Genomic DNA, 17,777 nt, shown 5'->3' with positions numbered 1-17,777 from the left:
GTGGGTGATAAGTGGTATGGATGGGTTGCCCTGCTGATGCTTATCATTCATTAGAATTAATTGGAGCATATCTTCAACAGAAGGCAGATTTGAAGACTATTGCTGATATTGAAGCAGAAGTGAAGCAAATAACTTCACGGCTTATTGACAATTTTACCAAGGAAATACAAGATAACAGCAGGTCCCTCAGAGTTTGTGAGCGTAAATACAATGAAACTATTATACTCTAATTCGATTTGATGACTCGAAAGGATGAGATGGATCGATTCCATAATGAAGATGTGTACTCATTCCTCACATCCAGAGAATGATATCTTCAGTTGTTAACGATTTGATGCAGTGTTTTTTTGCTTTCACTCTCTTCACTAGTGACAATATCTGCATTGATTTTCCCTCACTTTCTTCCATTCACATGAATCAGAGATACGAAAGATGCAGGATACCATGCTAATCAGTTGAAAAGGTATCTTCAGAGCATGCAGCTAGAGGCATGGAAACAAAAGCTGATTGAGCGTAAGAAAGAATTGGAGAAACGGGAGGTTTAGAATGAAATAGAGAGGCAGAAACTTGAACTACAGAATAAAATGGTACATATCTGAAAAAACCATTGAAGGTAAATGAGAACCAACCCAACCCACATCGAACGTATGCAACACTAGAATATGGAACTGCAAGCAGAAAAAGAGAGCAACAATCAACAGAGGAATAGCATTCCAGCAGTTGAAATATAAACCACTCAAATCAAAAGCTAAAAGAGTTCGCAACCTAATGAAATTGTTAGCCTTGTTTTGTTGTTTAATAGATGAAACTTAATACTACTGTATCCTTCTTCTTTTGAGTTGTTCAACTAGGATATATGATATGTTCCAGTTGCTGAACAATTTCTGTAGTTAAGCGGTTCCTATATCTGTGAACTTCTGTCAAAACTGGTAATCAATTTAGAAAACAGATATTTGTCTTCTGTGTCACGATATGCGACTAAACTAGCTGGAAAATGTGAAGAGCGCTGCACGTTTGTTCAATAACTACTTGTAAACTGAAAGAATTCACACAAGCTGAAGTCCGTTGAGACGTGATTGGACCATTGTCTCCTTGATTCTTGATTTACTGACTAGCAAATCATTGGTAAAGCTGCTGCAGCAAGTCTCCAATCTTAAATTACCTGAGACAACTTCATTTTAACGCTAACACTTTTCAGTTGAAGTCTTCGTAGTAGATGTTGTCAAAGAATAAACAAGATTTGTTCATTCAGACTGATTGACGAATTTAATCCTTTAATATGTCCCAAGCTTGCATCAAGACTATGTTAGACAAGTTTGCCTTAATACAGTCGTAAATTTCTCCTCTGATTGAAGTGGAATACTGATCTCATATTAAACTAAAGCACATTATATGGTTGATCAAATACAACTCAAGTCTTGACATTTAACTCATTATAATCTCGCCTTGGAACAAATTAAGAAGATATTAAATGCCTTTCACTTCCTTGTACCGGATCAAATCCTCAATATTCCACCTTCACCCCAAAAAGCCAACAGGATCAAGTTCTTGGTGAGGGATCAATTGTGATGTGATAGCAGTCTTAACAACAGAACCAGGTGGTGGAAGTTTACATTGTTAGTTTGCAGACGATGGAAATGCTATAATCTGCTGGTCCTTGAAAGACTTCCCATATCTTTGGCCTTCTGGCGGAGAACAAATTTTTGTATTTTTCCTGTTGAAGTTTTTGGCAATTCCCCAAAAACAACAGTTCGTGGAGCCATATAATGTGGCAAATGATCACGGCAATACTTGATAATTTCATCTGCATTTGCATTACAATCATCCTTCAATTTGACAAATGCACAAGGTGTTTCACCCCAATAATCATCTGGTCTTCCAACAACTGCAGCTTCCAGAACTGCTGGATGGCTATAAATCACTGATTCCACCTCAATCGAGCTAATATTCTCCCCTCCTGAGATGATAATGTCTTTGGATCGATCTTTTAATTCTATGTATCCATCAGGGTGTTTCACCCCCACGTCCCCACTTCGAAACCATCCACCTTTAAAAGCATCAGCTGTTGCTTTACTATCCTTAAAGTATCCATTCATGACGGTGTTGCCTCTGAACATCACCTCACCCCTTGTTTTTGTGTCCGGTGGTACGCTTTGCATTGTTTCCGGATCTTTGATATCGAGTTCTTCCATGCCAAGGTGGTGCAACCCTTGACGAGCCTTGATCTTGGCCTGTGCATCAGGTGGTAGTGAATTCCACTCGGGTTTCCAAGTGCAAACTGTTCCAGGACCATATGTTTCGGTCAAGCCATAGGAATGAGTAACATTGAATCCCAGCTCCTCCATCTTAAAAAGTACATGAGGAGGAGGGGGGGCAGCGCCTGTCATCACTATCACTTTTCCTGGAAGCAGTCTCCGATCAACAGATGGTGCATTAATTATCATATTTAATACTGTAGGTGCACCACCCATGTGGCTCACTTGGTGCTTAGCTATGCACTCAAAAATCCCTTTTGCAGTTACATTTCTTAGACAAACATTTGTGCCGCCCTGTGCTGCAACGGCCCAAGTAAGGCACCAGCCATTGCAATGGAACATCGGAACAGTCCACAAATAAACAGGCATGGATGGCATTTCGTTTAAAAGAGCAGCAGCCAGAGAATTGAGGTAGGCTCCTCTGTGACTGTAGACAACACCTTTGGGGCTTGATGTTGTACCTGAAGTGTAATTCAAAGCAATAGGATCCCACTCATCATGTGGCCTTATAACCTCAAAGTCTGGTCTTCCTGATGCCAAGAAAGACTCGTACTCTAAAATGTCATTATTGAAATACATGTCACTAACCCTGGAAGATGAGCTAGCTTGGTCAGGAATCACAACTAATTTAGGCGTCATGCTTCTTGTCTTTAGTAGATTTCCTAATGCCCCTTTTGCAATATGAAGTAACTGATAATCAACAAAAATGACTTTTGCACCTGAGTGTTTTAGCAATGTCGACACCATTGCTGAATCATGACGTATATTGAGAGTACAGAGAACTGCTCCTGCCATTGGAACTCCAAAGTGCAGCTCGTAGATTGCAGGAATATTTGGGGCCAGGACAGCGACCTACACATGTAATCAAAAGCTTAAACACAAGGTATCAGAAGAGACACATCACATCAGGTGGTTTAGACAAGAGAACACAGTCTTCAGTTGCATATGCAGAAAAACTGTTTGACTTGTAATCCATGAAATACAGGGAAATCTATGAAACGAAAGAAAAGTTTTAAGGTTCTGGGGTAGTTCATATTTTCAGCTATACTTGACGAGTTCTAGTGTGCTCTGTGTATAACTTGACTAAATTTTAGGGAGAAAATGTGGAGGAGTCCTTTCAATAGGCCATGGAAAAGTTGGATTCAAAGTTTCAAACTTTTCATAAAGCTCAAGCCCTCAGGTCTAGCTAATTCAGTGTACCTATATCTTAGGAAAACCTTATTTTCAAATTTAAGCATGTGACAAGACTTGATTTAGAAGATCTTCTAGGCACTCAATGTTCTATATCAAAACGTTTACTTTTAGCCTCATCATAAACCAGCAGAAATATTTTCAGCCAGCAGAAGTATTACTTCCAGCTCATCAAGTCCTCTATCAGAAGTATTATTAACCAGTAGATGGAATTTCTGGTATACTTGTCAAGAAAGGAACCTCATCATTGTACCATAACTGAACGGCAAGACATAGCTAGACTGCAGGATTTAAAGAACTTTGCCAAAACATTCCAATGGTTAAAGCACACAGATATTAGCACCAGAGATGCTTGAAGATACATTCAAACTTGAAAAAGCACCTGAAATTCAGATATCAAGATTAGACCTATTCAAATACAAAAGGTTAACATTTTTGTAGCGCACGTTACTAGGAAAGTAATGTTCCACAAACTCTGCCGTAAATGGTTACTGAGAAACCAAAATTGACCACCAAATGCACAATTCCGTAAGGTCAGCAATTTCATAGTGATATCTTTACCATAATGCTCCAAACACTCAAAAACTTCTTGATAGGTTAGCATGTCTTTTACAGGTTTCAAGTAATCTGGTTCCATTAGGTGCCAAATTCCCCTTCCCCCACCATATCCATGCGACCTTTCTTTTTTTTTCTTCACAAAATAAAAAAGAAAAAGGTTGAAAGTATTTAGAGTTGGGTAACAGCAACAAATTGCATAATTAAACCTCCAACTACTACAAAGTCACTGAATTGAAGCATGAAAATGACCCACCAAAAAAAATAAATAAATAAATAAAAATATATATATATATATATATATAAGGGGCAGTTGGCTCCAAACAAAGGCAGAAATCATTTTTAACATTCCAACTAGTTCCCAACAACCAAGCAATCAGCAAATTAAAAATTACAAATTTAACGCATAAAAGATGCTAAATCAAGGAAGAAAATTACAATCCCAATAAAAAAAAGATTCAATCGTGATAATTAACGAACAACAGAACAAATTGAAGGACTTTTAATTGCAGAACAAATTGAAGCATAGAAATTAAAGAAAACAAAACGAACTGGACAAGAAGAAAATGCAGGTAAATTGTGAATAACAAAGAAAGCCCAGAAAATCCAAGGATTAAACGGGAACTTACAATATCATGACGGGAGATTCCGAGGGAGTGAAGAGCAGAAGCGAGTCTGGCGCATCTGTCACGAGTTTCTGCCCAAGTGAACTTTAAATCGCCATACACTACTGAAATCCTGTCTCTGTATACAATTGCCGAACGCTCCAAGAAACTTATGGGCGTCAGAGGTACATAATTTGCTGAGCATTTGACAGTACCCTCCATTGATGATTCTATCCTTTTATCTGAAAATCCAAAAGAGCGCTTCTACTACCAACAGGAAAGAAGATAAGAGAGGTTGTTTTCCGGTTGAAACTTGGACGATGGATTGTGCAGGATCGTTCAAGTATGCTACTATAAATAAACGGACCCTTCCTTGCATGGGGTGTGAATTTACCGAATGAGGCCTTTGTTGACTCAGCTCTATTCTTTGTTAGCAGATTTATTTGCTTTTTATTTAACATCACATGAATCATTTCTAGTTTTATCCGCGTTTTTGGCCTATTGGTGAGATTGCGTGCGGGTCTCTGCCTATCAATCATTTCGATTTTGCTCCCGCGGGCTGGTAGCGATAGTGATGGTGCACTGACAAGGACCAAATCACCAGAAGAGTCGTGCTTGAACAGTGTACTAGTTAAATTCGATTCGAGTTAATTTAAAATATTTAAGTTTGAATTCGCCAATCAAACTTTTAAAATTTGAACTCGAGGCTCGAATTTTAACAAATCGAGTTCAATCGGATTTAAGTAATATGACGTGATACTTTATACACTTATAAATAAAAAAAATAAGATAGGTGTTTTACATAACAGTAAATATTAGAATAAAAATTAAGATGCATTAATTGTTATCCTTGAACATGTATTTAGTTCAATTATTCTTGATGAGTTTGTGAATCTCATATATAGAGTTTTAACTTCTCAAGCTATTCGAACTGCATGGATTCGAGTTTAAATTTTGACCAAAAAACTTGCGAATAGCTGGATTAAACTTGGTTATGTAGGTGCATTTATGTTAACGGTTTGGTTTGTTGTGACTATAATTTAGACCCAAGGAAGAAGAGATAAAGTGATTGGACTTCTTTTTTTTTTTTTTTTAAATCAATCGTCAATCCTACACTATCCTAATCTAAAAAAGAGACCCAACTGAATTTAGAAGGATTGATGGAAGCTGAATCACTATCGAAATAGATGAATGCGTAGTGCATCTTATGCACCCGTCTAGATTTTTTTGAGAAACCACCTACCAAACCTTAAATGACTGGGTAGCTACCGGCCCAAAGTCTGGCGGTTGTAAAGTGATTGGACTAGGATGATCATCTTTTAGTATTTCCTACACTACCGTGGCACAATTTTGTTCAGGGTGCAAAACCTATTGACATTCTGTCATTAAAAACTATTACGTTGTCTTTTGATATGTAGAAGGAAGTGGATGATAAAGCCTGAAACATTCCCTTTGCGCAAAACTATATGGTCAATGCGTCCAATAAATCTAGTATGCTAAAGCTGAGATGTAATTGTATTTTGTGTAAGATTTTAATCCGTACACAAGAACAACTCCACTTACATAATACTAACAGATAGTTTTAACAATAGATGCCAATTGAAAAAAAAAAACAGTGTGCAAACCAAATATTCTTAGGTGATTTGGCCACGAGTCAATAAACAAATATGTAATTTTGACTGCAAGTTAAGAATTCAAACCCTTTCAAAACAGTAGTGCGTCCCTTTAATTTAGAAGTTAACTTCTTTCTCTACCTCCTATAATTCAGTTGAGTCTTCTTTTAACATAAAATAACTTAGCGATAAAAATAGGAATAGAGTTAGATATAAGTGATTGACATAAAAAAAAATTGTGTAACACGACTATCCAATTAATTGATATCCCCCACACGAAGAAAATTCAGCTTCCACAGGCCTTGTAGGACAATTCATAGGTAAATATTATTTGAACCATAGATTATTAATGAAATTTAGTAGAGTGCTCGTACGAATTCAAGAACATGATTCTTTAAGCATTAGATTTCCCGTGTGCAAAGATTGCAAAATTAGTGAATATAAGACGATATAAGACAAGAAACATTCCTTAGTTTGAATATAACATTAGATAGTATACATGTTCTTCCTCTTTCATATTTTAGAAAGGGAAACAACCAAATTGTTGATGGAGGAGTCCTTGATCTTTCCATGATATTGTGAGATTTTGGCGGCGAATTTGCTGAACAAATTGTTGATAATAGCATCCCAAAATGAGCTTGAATGAGGGGTTCATAAACAGCTCTCAAGTTCCTAGAAGATCTTCTAGGCACTGAATGTTCTATATCAAAACGCTTGCTTCCAGACTCATCATTAACCAGCAGAAGTGTTATTAAACAGCAGATGGAATTTTCTGGGAAACCTTTATGGTAGGAACCTGCCTATGATAGAAATGCCGGCAGAAAGCGACACGTGTTGGGGACAAAATGGTCCAAACGGAGACGTTAAATTGTTGGAGAGCGCGTGCATAGGGAATCAAGTAGAAGCGTGTACGGATGGAAGCAAACAGCAGACTGACTTCCGTACTATGTTATTGCAAGTCTTTCCTTTGTACCAAATATTTGGTGACCCCACTTCTTCCCCGTCTGAAGTAAGCTTCAACTTTGGCTTTCCATTATTGAAGTTCGGCTTCCACTATGGACCCGAATACCGGATGACACAATGTAACTACATTCATTTTATATTCATTTTTACATTACATATGCATGTCATTCTTTTTAATGGTTGCACCTTATATTCGTGAACTATCTGCAGAAAAAAAATAAAATTTTAGACTATACAAAATTTGTTATACCAAATATGTTATTCTTATTATTGTATTATTTGTTACACCACTTTTCTCATTTTGTTAGGTCTACATTAATGCAAGTTTAATTCTTATTATGTCTCGTGTATCAGAAAATACATATTATCTTATTGACGTTGATACGTCCAATAGGTAATCAAATTGATGCTAAAATTTTAGAATGAATAAGTTGCTTTTGCATAACGGTTGTAAAGGTTTCTTGAGACTTTATGAATTATTCTTCTTGCGTTTGCAAAAACAATTGCAGAAGATTTTTTGTAGTGGAAACGGAGTTAAAACTTGCTATAAGTTACTTTCCTGTATTTCAATTTTATCCTAAAGGGTAATTTGCTGTTCAACCTAATTTTATTCCAATTTTATCCAACTAGTAAATTAACTTATGAAAAATAGTGAAGTGGATAATTTATGAAGGCAAGCCGTAAATAGTGGGTGGTTAACTGTAAAACGCCTTTATGTTTATTTTATTTCGATAAATAAATTTGTTTTTGAGAAAATGGGTACTCTTTCCTTATAATGCAGGAAAGCCATAAACAACGACTATTTTATTAGAAAACGGGCTTATTTTCTTTTTTTTCGAAAAGAAAATTTGTTTTTGGAAAAATGAGTGTTAAAATAAATTTTCTTTTAATCCGATCAATAAATTTTATCTAGACATCCATACAAAAATTTATTTATCGGATAAAATAAAAATAAACCTGTTTTTGAATACAACACTAGCTCTTTATGGCTTTCTACCATTATAAGAATAGAGTACACATTTTTCCATAAAAAAAATTTATGGATAAAATAAAATTCTGCATAAACCCATTTTCCAATAAAACACTACCTCTTTATGACTTTCCTCCATTATAAGAACACAGTGCCCGTTTTTCTCATAAAAAATTTTATTTATCGGATCAAATAAAAATAAACCCGTTTTTCAATAAAACACTAGTTCTTTATGACTTTTTTCCATTATAAGAACAGCGTACCCATTTTTCTATAAATAAAACATTTTATTTATCGGCTAAACTAAAAATAAACACATTTTTCTATAAAATACTAGCTCTTTCTGACTTTTCTCCATTATAAGAATAGAGTACCCATTTTTGCATACAAAAATTTTATTTATCGGATAAAATAAAAATAGATCCTTTTTGAATAAAACACTAGCTCTTTATGACATTCCTCCATTATAAGAACAGAGTACCCATTTTTCATAAACTAATTTATTTATTTGATAAAATAAAAATAAATCTATTTTTCAAAATAAGCACCAGCTACTTATAGCTTTCCTCCATAAATTATCTATTTTCTTAAGTTAATTTATTAGTTGGATATAATCAGAAAAAAATTAGGTTCAACAGAAAATTACCCTTTACGATAAGATTGAAATACAGGAAAGTAACCTATAGCAAGTTTTAACTCCATTTCCAATACAAAAAATCTTCTGAAATTCTTTTTGCAAACGCAAGACACCTAATTCATAAAGTCTCAAGAAACCTTTATAACCGTTATGCAAAAGCAACTTATTCATTCTAAATTTTTACCATCAATTTGATTATCTGTTGCATGTATCCACCTGAATAGGATATTATGTATTTTCTGGGACACGAGACATAATAACAATTACACTTATATTAATGTAGACCCAACAAAATGAGAGAAATAGCGTAACAATTAATACACTAATAAGAATAACAGAGTTGGTATAACAAAATTAGTATAGTCCAGAATTTTTTTTTCTGCAGATAGTTCATGAATATGAGATTGAACCACTAAAAAAAAGACATCTATATCTATCTATATATATATATATATATATATATATATAAATTTGAGAAAGAATTTTTAGCAACAAGCCTTCACACGTCTTCCCACTACCAATTCTATTTTTCTAGCATTTCACATTTAATTTAATTTATAAAATATATTTCTGTTAACTTTCACATCTACTCTTCACATTTGAAATTGTTAGTTACTTTTTAAAATCATTTCATTTCAAATTGTTGGTTAATGTGCATGTTATCTTATTTGTACTTCAACCTATCACGTTTTCGATTAGCTTGCGTTATTTATGATTCAACTCCAATTAAAACTTCTATAAGACCATAACAAGAGATAACAAATATGACATCCTTTCATGCTTTCTTATTAATTTAAATAAGTAAGATTATTTACACTATATTTTTGTTATTCACACTTCAATAATCATTTTGATCATATAGTTTTCATTAATTAGACTATATGATAAAACAAATGGTGGAATTACAAATAATAAAAAATGGAGTGCAAATAACATTTTTCTAAGTAAGAAGTGCCTTCCATGCCTTTCTAATTTAAATAAGTAAGAAGTGGCTCCACTTATATAGGAATTTGGTTTGAAATTTATTAGTGGGAAGGTAAATAAAGAGAAAATATTACCAAACTTAGTAAAAGTAAAAAAGTAAATAATAATATTTTATCTTTTAACTTAGTAATCCTAAGTAAAATAGCAAAATTATACAGAAAACAAAAGGAAATAATGTCGTGGATTTAAAAAATAAAGAATGGTACCATTCATGAAATCTAAATTATGAAATCACTAAATAAAAAAAAAAGTACTACTGGCCTTTTAACGTGGAAATTTTTTTTTGATAAATATGATAATAACAACACCAATTCTACCAAAAATTTTTAAAAAAGTAACATTATAGTTTAAGAAAAAAATATAGAACATTCGACCCTAAAATACTACTTAATTTGTATATATCTAACCCAAATTTGACCCTGATTAGATTTGAATAAGAATGTAAAACCCAAACGCTAAGGATAACTTTTGGTATCATTAATTATTTTATGTATTCTTATTACCATCTTCATATGTAAGTATGTATTTGCTATGTTAAATAAAAGTTATCTTTAATTAGTTGGCAATATCTAGGCAGACAATTGAAATTATATGAATACAATAGTCTTTCAAAACAATTGACTATTGTATTCATATAATAGGCAATATTCGAACATGTGCTTTTACCTTGCAGCCGCGGACAACATGTTAACGTTGCATCTCCACGCGCGATTCCACGGCTTAACGTCTCCGTTTGCAATCCATCCACCTGCAACATGTGTCGGCCTCTGGAGGCCTTCCTACCATAGACACGGTCAACGGGTTCCTATCATAAAGGTATCCGGAATTTCTGGTATACTTGTCAAGAAAGGAACCTCATCATTGTACCATAACTGAACAGCAAGACATAGCTAGAGCAGGATTAAAAAGACTTAGCCAAAATATTCCAATGGTTAAAGCACACAGATATTAGCACCCGAGATGCTTCCAAGATACTTTCAAACTTGACAAGGCACCTGAAATTCCAGATATCAAGATTAGACCTATTTGTAGCGTACGTTTCCACAAACTCTGGCGTAAATGGTCACCGAGAAACCAAAATTGGTCACAAATGCACAATTCCATAAGGTTAGCAATTTCGGGAATGGGGCAGCTACATTTAGCAATAGGTGCGGTTGTTTTACCTTTTTAATGATTTAGTGTACACTTAAATAATTTTGATATACATTTATGTAACTTTTTATTGTGCTAGTAATAGTTCATGCACTTTGCATGTAATTATATTAAACTAAATATAACATCTATTATATATAATCTTTTTTTTTGTGAAATTTGATTGTTTACATGTGAAGAGGTGATTTTTGGTGGATAGATGGACCGACCTAAATCAGACCTCTCTGAGATGAAGTGAGGGGTATCCTCGTGTCCGAAGTGGATGGCGGGGCTTCTCCCCTGGTATCACTCCAACGATTAAGTTAGTAGGAGAACGAGAAAGATAATAGTATATGAGAATGAACAGTGTGTCTTACTTGTTGGGAGTGTGTGGGGTATTTATAGAGTGAGAGTGGAAGGCAGGACGGAGGTCTTATGCCGGTGGGACCCATGTCCTGCCATTACGGCTCTGCTCCCTGTCAGATGGCCTGACTCTGACACTGTAGCCGCCCGGACAGGGTGACGAGGAGTCCTTTGCAGTACCCATTAAGTGCAACAGTGCTTTTCAGATAAAGCACACTGATCCCGGGTGATGTCAGGTGTCCTGACATCATCAGCGTGCAGCTGAGGTGGAGGTGCCGAGGTCACCTACCCGGTAGACTAGGGATTAGGCCGAGCTTAGGGGATAACCCCGAGACGCGGATGAGCTCTGATGAGGGACGAGGTGAGTTCACCTCGGACATGCGGGATGGCCGAGGTGAGCATCCTCAACATGATAATAGAATATTTTCTATTTTCTATTTCTTTAATCAATTATTGTTACAAAGACTATCTAAATACGAACTCTTCGATCCATTGATTTTTGAATTTATTTTGAGCTTTCCTTTTATTGAATTTATTTTGAGCTTTTTGGTAATTTATGGATTCAATTTTGATAAACAGTTCTTAATATGGTTATGATGTGTACTCATAATATTTTTACCATTAAATCATAATACTATTTTTTAATATTGTACAAAAGATATAGATGTTGTTAAACAAGAAATGCATGTATATATGTCAAGTGTGAGCCCAGTAAATAAAATTCATAATTGCTAGCAAAGTAAAGACTAAAACCGTAAAATCAATTTCCGGAAGTGTATCAGAGTAAATAAATTGGCTTGTTAGATTTTGTCATTCTAATTATTTTCACCAAACTCATCCCTTCTTTTACCTCTTGGAAAGTTCATTTACTAGCCAGAATCTAGATGCGCCTTTTTTCATTTAAAAATAAAACCCATAGTTAAGTTTCTAATGAAATCAACAAATTTAAAAAATGAAAAAAATTTGTATCAACATTTTGAATGCTATTTGCCATAACATTTTGAATGTTATTTTTTCCTTGGTAAGACAAACAAAATGGAATTGTACAATTAGAATGAATTAATTATTAAGAATAAAATATATGAGCTGTGCTTATGCCCAACTTCGCATGAACATTTAATTATTCTACTTTATATCTTTTAGCTGAACTTTTCAATTTTTTCTTTTGTGAATTTGAATTGAATAATGTGAGGTGCATTACTCAATTTGGATTGTTTACATTTTTTTCTAAGTATTATTGAGGTTAGTAAAGAATGTAAATGATTTATACTGCTTAATTATCTTAGACTATCTATTTAATTGCCAATGGACATTCAATTGATAGAAATAATTGGATTCTTTTATTTGTTCTTTTCTTTCAGTATTTCTTCATACTGATAAAAAGCCCATAATTATACATCTGTCTTGTGATATTCATATCAAGATTCTCCAAATGAATATAGACTCTTTTCTTCTTATATATTTCTCTTTTGCTCCAAGAGCATATTTTTTTTGATACAAATATTTTTTACAATCTTAAAATTGTGGCTAATGCATTCATTCACACTATTTCGAATAAGAAATTATTTTGGCTAAGAAACTTTGACACACATAAGAATTGGAGATGAAGTGTAAGGGTCACTAAATAGTTTTAATAGGGAGTTTTTCATTTTAATTACCATTATTATTGAGATTTAGTTATTTGGAATGTTTCATATTTTTAATTACTACTACAATTAGAATGCAATAATTCTAATTGAAGGATAGAGATAATATGGGCACAATAAAACTAAGATAAAAAAGTGCTTGATGTTATAAAATACATCAAAGTTGTGTGAATGTACAACAAATCATTAACAAAAGTAAAACAACCGCACTAACCGCACCTATTGCTAACCATAGCTACTCCAAACCCTGCAATTTCATAGTGACCACTAAGCAATACAGACTGGAAGATATGCACCTAATGCAACGCATATCAACTATTAGCTATGTAACAAGGAGATACTTGGATTCTTTGCTTATTATAGATGCTATAATGCTCCAAACACTCAAAAGCTTCTTGATAGATAGGTCAGTGTGTCTTTTACAGGTTTCAAGTAATGTGACCTTTTGTTTTCACAAAATAAAAGAGTTATACGAATTTAGAGTTGAGTAGCAGCAATAAATTGCATAATTATACCTCCAACTACTAGAAGTTACTGAATTGGTCCCTTGTGGGCTCATTGAAATGTCAATCCATGGCTATTCAACAACTTTATGGAATGATCCGTTGAGACAAAAATGCCCAGACGACATCGTTCCAAATGAAAGTAGAAATCATTTTTAACATTCCAACTAGTTTCGCAATACTTACCAAAAAAAAAGTTTCTCAATAACCAGGCAATCAGCAAATTAAAAAGGATAATTTCAGAAACCTGACAATTTCACTCAGTGCCCTCAAACTTTATAAAATCTCATTTGGCTCTCTTGTTTTAAGCGTTTTGTAACATTTGAAATCCATTTCAAAATATAATATTAAAAAACTCATTTTGAGAGAGAGAGAGAGAGTACAATTTCATTCCAAATTTGTCCTTTCTTGCGATTTTTTAATTGTCATAACACACCAAATTTGTTGCTTATCTTTTGTAAATTGATTGATGTAGTTCTTTAATGAAAATCTAAGAGTTGGTAACAAGATCAAAAAAACTCTTTAATAATTTTTGTGTCATTTGTTCAGACAAAAAATGTTAAATTACTTAAAATTATGTATCATTTACACTACTCTTAAAAATAACTTGCAATAATTCATAACCACGAGAATACCTTTTGCACTAACTTAAAAATAATACAAACAATTATATATATAAATTTTAGCATGTTGCATCTTTTTAGTTGTCAAACCATCGATTTGGATGTCAAAATTAAAAAAATTAAAAAAAATAAAAAAAGTGTAAATGATTTATAAATTAGCTCAAAACACACATATATATTTGAAGTAGAGACAACGTTATTTGCGTGAAGTGTGAATGTAAGATTATGCTGATCTTTACGGGTCCCACATGTTGTATGTTTTATATTGTACTCGTAGTATTCCATTCCAAACAGGGAGTTTTTGAACGTTCTCAAAATAAATCAATCAATTTGATTGGGATCAAAACGTGTGGGGTAAGTTTTTTTTTTTTTTTTACATAATTATTCAGATAAAACCAACCCAGGCAGACCCAATTATCTTTGTAACTTACAAAAAACTTTGATAAACTTTCAAATATATTATACACTCTTGACATTTAAAAAAAGGGATAATTTCACAAACCTCTCCTAAGATTTTTAAAAATTACAGAGAGATCCCTCTAGGTTTTCAAAATTACATATACCTCCCCTATTTTTACTTTTTAGTAACAATATAGGTCCAACAATATAGATTTTCTCACAGAATTCCTAAATTGCCCTTTAAACTAAGAAAAATATAGTATACTCAATTATTTTTTTCAACACTTTGCACAAATCAATAAACCTAATTTTTAGCAATCATTCAAGTATAAGTTTTAAAACTAAATAGCAGTCCAAAGGATCCCAATTTACATGCATAGCACACACAAACCCCATTGACAACCAATTTTATATCCCAAAATTAAATATCAATGCTCAAATACCTTTTCAATACAAATTAATCTCACTTAGAACTGCTATTACAACCCTTCAATGGTCTTAAAAATATTAATATCTCAAATATAGAAAATAAATTCCACCTCCATAATAAAATCATAATAAAAAGTTTCTAATCAAATGAAAGAAATCCTTATGTAATTATTGACATTTTATTAAAAAAATTTTAACAATAAACAAAATATGATAAATTCAACATCTTTAGCTCTTTTTCCTATTTCAATCATCAATTTCATTATTTATTTCTCTATCACTACGACTCTCTTTATTTCTTTCTAATTTGACACATAATCTACTCCTTCTGTTGATTTTATAATTTCAATTTGCTAGTATCCACAAAATTGAAGATAATAAAAAGAGGTTATATTAACTGAAAAAGAAACGAGTGAAAATAGACAAGAGATAGAAAAATAAATTTTTTTTTGGGTTTTGTAAATTTATCGCCTTAAATTTAAAATTTTCAACCAAGTGGAGGGCATTATAGGCATTTTACTATATCAAGGGAGGTAAGTGTAATTTTTTAAACCTGAGGGGAGCTGAGTGAAATTATCAAAAACCTCAAAGGAGGTTTCTGAAATTATCCCTTATAGTTAATTGATGAAATCTTATAAATATTGGTGAAGGGTCTAAATGAAAAGTAGTATTAAAAGTTGTTTGACTTTTGTAATGACTCTTATTTGGGAGAGCAAAAGTGTAAAAACATGACATTAACAATGGAAAGAGGGAGTAAAAGTTTCAATAATTCAATGACTATTATCTATTTCAAAAAACAAAAGTTCGATTAATTTGAGATCACGAGTTTGATTATTGAGACGCTAAGGAGACTATCATTGTGCGTCTCTATTTTGAACCAAGAAGCGAAATAGCTAATCTTAAAAGAAGAGGTGTGTTTCTGTTTAGTGATGATAAAATAAACTCAAGTGGGCAAAGCGCAACTTATCCCTAATTACATTGGAGATTAGTGCTAACTGACCCTTTACTTTATTTCAATTTAATTGCGAGGAGCCAAAAGCAATTTCTTATCGCTCTTGGGTGGATATTATGAGCATGTTTAGATAGTAGATTATTTGGAATAATTTTTTGAAAAACAACACGATAGTATTCTTATAAATATAATATATATAATATAAAAAAATTAAAAATATATGTTGATAATATAATCAATAAATTATTTGTAACGTGTGTGAGATATATTGGTGCCCACGCAAACATTCAATCAGAGAACATGAAGGCCCCCGCAACAAAGGCAATTCAAGTGAGAATGCCGACAAGCCACAGCCCTCAAAAGTGGTTAGGAGGAGAAATTTCATCCTTTTGGGTTCCACATATTTTGTCACAATCTTGTGATTATCATTCAAAAACGCATGACCACCTGGAAGACGAAGGGAGTATTTTAATTGAGTCAAGTCCATATTACTTGCTATGTTTAATTGGTGTGTATTTATATCATTAGCAGTTAGCAATTGTTCTTTTGTACAAAATCTTCCCTCTAGTGATTAATCCTTTTTGTTCATTATCTTTATATATATATATATATATATATAAATTCAATAGGACGATTTTGCACTATTGAGTTTGTGGGGTTTTTTTTTGGGGGGGGGGTAACAAAATGCAATACAAAGTACCAAAATTCCATTGAGAAATCATCATTATATTTGAGTATACATGCAAAACAGATGGAAATTAAAATAATACTCCCTCCACTTCAAATTATTTGTCTCATTTTAGGATTTAAATTTTTTTAAAAAATAGTAAGTAACTTGACGGTGATGTTAGGGGATTTGTTTCTAAAATTATTCTCAAAAATTCAAAATTTTAAACTTGGATTTAGTGCCAAATATTGATTAATGTGAAAATAACATTTAAAGAAAGAGATTAAAAGTAAATTTGAGTTTAATAAAATAATAAATATTTTGAGACATTTTAAAATAAAAAAATAAATCGGGAAGGAGTAAAAAAAAATAAAACGAATAAAAGAGAAACTACTTCCCAATTCCCTTTCCCCCAAAAATCCTTGTTCCCACATCGGTGGTGATAAGTATGTGTGTGTAAGATTTAAGGTCCTCAGGTTTACTCATAAGTCAGCAATTGCCTTTTGAATAAATTTGTGGAGTTACCTTAGATTATGGGTGTGTGTGTTTATTATTTACTCTTGAAAGACAAGGAAAAACAGGAGAGTGGAGTGTAGGTTAGTGAGTTCGTAGTCACGGCTCTTAAGCTGCCTTCCCAATTCCCTTTCCCCCAAAAATCCTTGTTCCCACATCGGTGGTGATAAGTATGTGTGTGTAGGATTTAAGGTCCTCAGGTTTACTCATAAGTCAGCAATTGCCTTTTGAGTAAACTTGTGGAATTACCTTAGATTATGGGTGTATGTGTTTATTATTTACTCTTGAAAGACAAGGAAAAACAGAAGAGTGGTGTGTAGGTTAGTGAGTTCGTAGTCACGGATCTTAAGCTGCCTTCCCAATTCCTTTTCCCCCAAAAATCCTTGTTCCCACATCGATGGTGATAAGTATGTGTGTGTAGGATTTAAGGTCCTCAGATTTACTCATAAGTCAGCAATTGTCTTTTGCATAAATTTGTGGAGTTATCTTAGATTCTGTTGGGATATCAAGTGTGAATCAATATCCCACATCGAAAAGAGATGAGTAGAATAAGGAACATATAAGTGGGAATGATCCATAGACCCAAGGCCTTAAGGTTTTGGGTTGGATGTGGTGTCAAACCCATGGTTGTGGTTCCCATTCTAACTCATGGTTAAACTCTCCCCGAGTTTGGCTCTCTCAGAGCCCAACAAGTGGTATCAGAGCCGATGGTTCGGCTGGGCATTGACTCCAGGATAAAAAGGCAGTGGGAGTGGTAAGACGTGGCTTGGATAAGAGC

General features: G+C 33.3%; 1 protein-coding gene across 2 annotated transcripts; it reads right to left on the bottom strand.

The window, feature by feature from the left end:
* Positions 1–1,349: 1,349 nt before the first annotated feature.
* LOC113699461 (butanoate--CoA ligase AAE1) lies at positions 1,350–5,023 on the bottom strand. 2 transcript variants are annotated; one of them, XM_072050174.1, is made up of 3 exons: positions 4,631–5,023; positions 2,975–3,107; positions 1,350–2,716 (listed from the first exon to the last, which is right to left on the bottom strand). In XM_072050174.1, the coding sequence occupies exons 1-3, from the start codon at positions 4,826–4,828 to the stop codon at positions 1,641–1,643; spliced, it is 1,407 nt and encodes a 468-aa protein (XP_071906275.1). In that variant the 5' UTR covers positions 4,829–5,023; the 3' UTR covers positions 1,350–1,640. The 2 variants fall into 2 exon arrangements, with proteins under 2 accessions (XP_071906275.1, XP_027075637.1); XM_027219836.2 differs by having other exon boundaries at positions 1,350–3,107.
* Positions 5,024–17,777: the final 12,754 nt, after the last annotated feature.

This window comes from Coffea arabica, chromosome 1e (genome assembly GCF_036785885.1).
Source record: "Coffea arabica cultivar ET-39 chromosome 1e, Coffea Arabica ET-39 HiFi, whole genome shotgun sequence".
NCBI classification, from domain to species: Eukaryota; Viridiplantae; Streptophyta; class Magnoliopsida; order Gentianales; family Rubiaceae; genus Coffea; species Coffea arabica.
Note: the sequence above shows the minus strand (reverse complement) of the source record. Positions and strands in the feature narration are given on the sequence as shown.